We start from the raw sequence: 1,650 nt of genomic DNA, 5'->3' as shown, positions 1-1,650 counted from the left end.
CAGAGCTCAACCGTAATTGATCCCCAGCTGTTTGACTTTGGTGAATCATTACTCCCTGAGGCCTGGGAAAAGAGACTGAGACAGAAGCTGTCGACCAGAGGAGATGTGTTTTCAAAACATGAATGGGATGTGGGATTAGCCCAAGGTGTTGAACATCACATTCGGCTGCAAGATACCAAACCTTTCAGAGAACGCTCCAGACGCATCGCTCCTGCGGATATCGGTGACGTGAGACGTCACATCAAAGAACTGCTGGCAGCAGGAATCATAAAGGAGTCAAGGAGTCCGTATGCATCGCCCGGAGTCAAGGAGTCCATATGCATCGCCCATTGTAATTGCACGGAAGAAAAGTGGGGCAATAAGAATGTGCATCGACTACCGAACTCTTAATGCAAGGACTATCCCAGATCAGTACACCACGCCCAGGATTGAGGATGCTCTGGAGTGTTTGGCAGGTAGTAGGTGGTTTTCCGTGTTGGACCTTCGTAGTGGATATTATCAAATAGCCATGGCGAAGGAAGATAAAGAGAAGACAGCATTCATCTGCCCTCTGAGTTTCTTCCAGTTCGATCGCATGCCCCATGGCATTACTGGAGCAACAGCCACGTTCCAGCAGCTGATGGAGAAAGCCGTTGGCGATATGCACCTCCTACAAGTTATAGTCTACCTCGATGACATCATTGTGTTCGGACGCACGCTTGAAGAACATGAAGAGAGATTGTTGAAAGTATTGGATCGTCTGCAAGAATGTGGTCTCAAAGTGTCAATTGACAAATGCCAGTTCTGTCAGTCTAAAGTGCGTTATGTGGGTCACATTGTGTCAGCGGCTGCAGTGTCACCAGATCCTGAAAAAATTGAAGCTGTGACACGGTGGAAAATGCAGACGGATCTAAAGTCCCTGAGATCTTTCCTCGGATTCTGTGGATTTTATCGGCGATTCATAAAGGATTACTCTGCCATAGTGAGGCCTCTGACGGAACTTACCAAAGGTTACCCACCAACATCTGGATGAACTAAGAAACCCGTAGATGGCCAGCACTACTTCAAAGACTCAGATCCTTTTGGAGAGCGCTGGGATGACACCTGTACCACAGCTTTCAACCAAATCATTCACTGCCTCACACATGCCCCTGTGCTCGCTTTTGCAGACCCCATCAAGCCGTATGTCCTACACGTGGACGCCAGCATGAATGGACTAGGCGCTGTCCTGAATCAAGAACATCCTGAAGGGCTCAGGCCAGTAGCCTATGCAAGCCGGAAGCTGAGTGGCTCAGAGAGACGATACCCAGTTCATCAGCTGGAGTTCTTGGCGCTGAAAGTGGGCTGTGGTGGACAAGTTCCACGACTAAGCAGCTGATGGAGAAAGCCGTTGGCGATATGCATCTCCTACAAGTTATAGTCTACCTCGATGACATCATTGTGTTCGGACGCACGCTTGAAGAACATGAAGAGAGATTGTTGAAAGTATTGGATCGTCTGCAAGAATGTGGTCTCAAAGTGTCAATTGACAAATGCCAGTTCTGTCAGTCTAAAGTGCGTTATGTGGGTCACATTGTGTCAGCGGCTGCAGTGTCACCAGATCCTGAAAAAATTGAAGCTGTGACACGGTGGAAAATGCAGACGGATCTAAAGTCCCTGAGATCTTTCCTC

The 1,650-nt window shown here is 48.4% G+C and overlaps 1 protein-coding gene across 1 annotated transcript; it reads left to right on the top strand.

The window, feature by feature from the left end:
• Positions 1-289: 289 nt before the first annotated feature.
• Positions 290-1,357, top strand: LOC107733321 (RNA-directed DNA polymerase homolog). Its single transcript, XM_016544894.1, has 2 exons — positions 290-785; positions 1,149-1,357. Exons 1-2 carry the CDS (start codon positions 290-292, stop codon positions 1,355-1,357), a joined length of 705 nt encoding a protein of 234 aa, XP_016400380.1.
• The last annotated feature ends 293 nt before the right edge of the window (positions 1,358-1,650 follow it).

Source organism: Sinocyclocheilus rhinocerous, unplaced genomic scaffold (assembly GCF_001515625.1).
Source record: "Sinocyclocheilus rhinocerous isolate Xijiao unplaced genomic scaffold, SAMN03320098_v1.1 scaffold3326, whole genome shotgun sequence".
Taxonomy (NCBI): domain Eukaryota; kingdom Metazoa; phylum Chordata; class Actinopteri; order Cypriniformes; family Cyprinidae; genus Sinocyclocheilus; species Sinocyclocheilus rhinocerous.
This window is presented reverse-complemented; position numbering and strand designations above follow the sequence as displayed.

Excerpts from the sequence above, each read along its gene's own strand:
- LOC107733321 (XM_016544894.1), top strand. The coding sequence starts at position 290 with ATGCATCGCCCGGAGTCAAGGAGTCCATATGCATCGCCCATTGTAATT. Across the intron at positions 786-1,148 it reads AATTGACAAATGCCAGTTCT|ACCCCATCAAGCCGTATGTC; the intron begins GTCAGTCTAAAG and ends TCGCTTTTGCAG.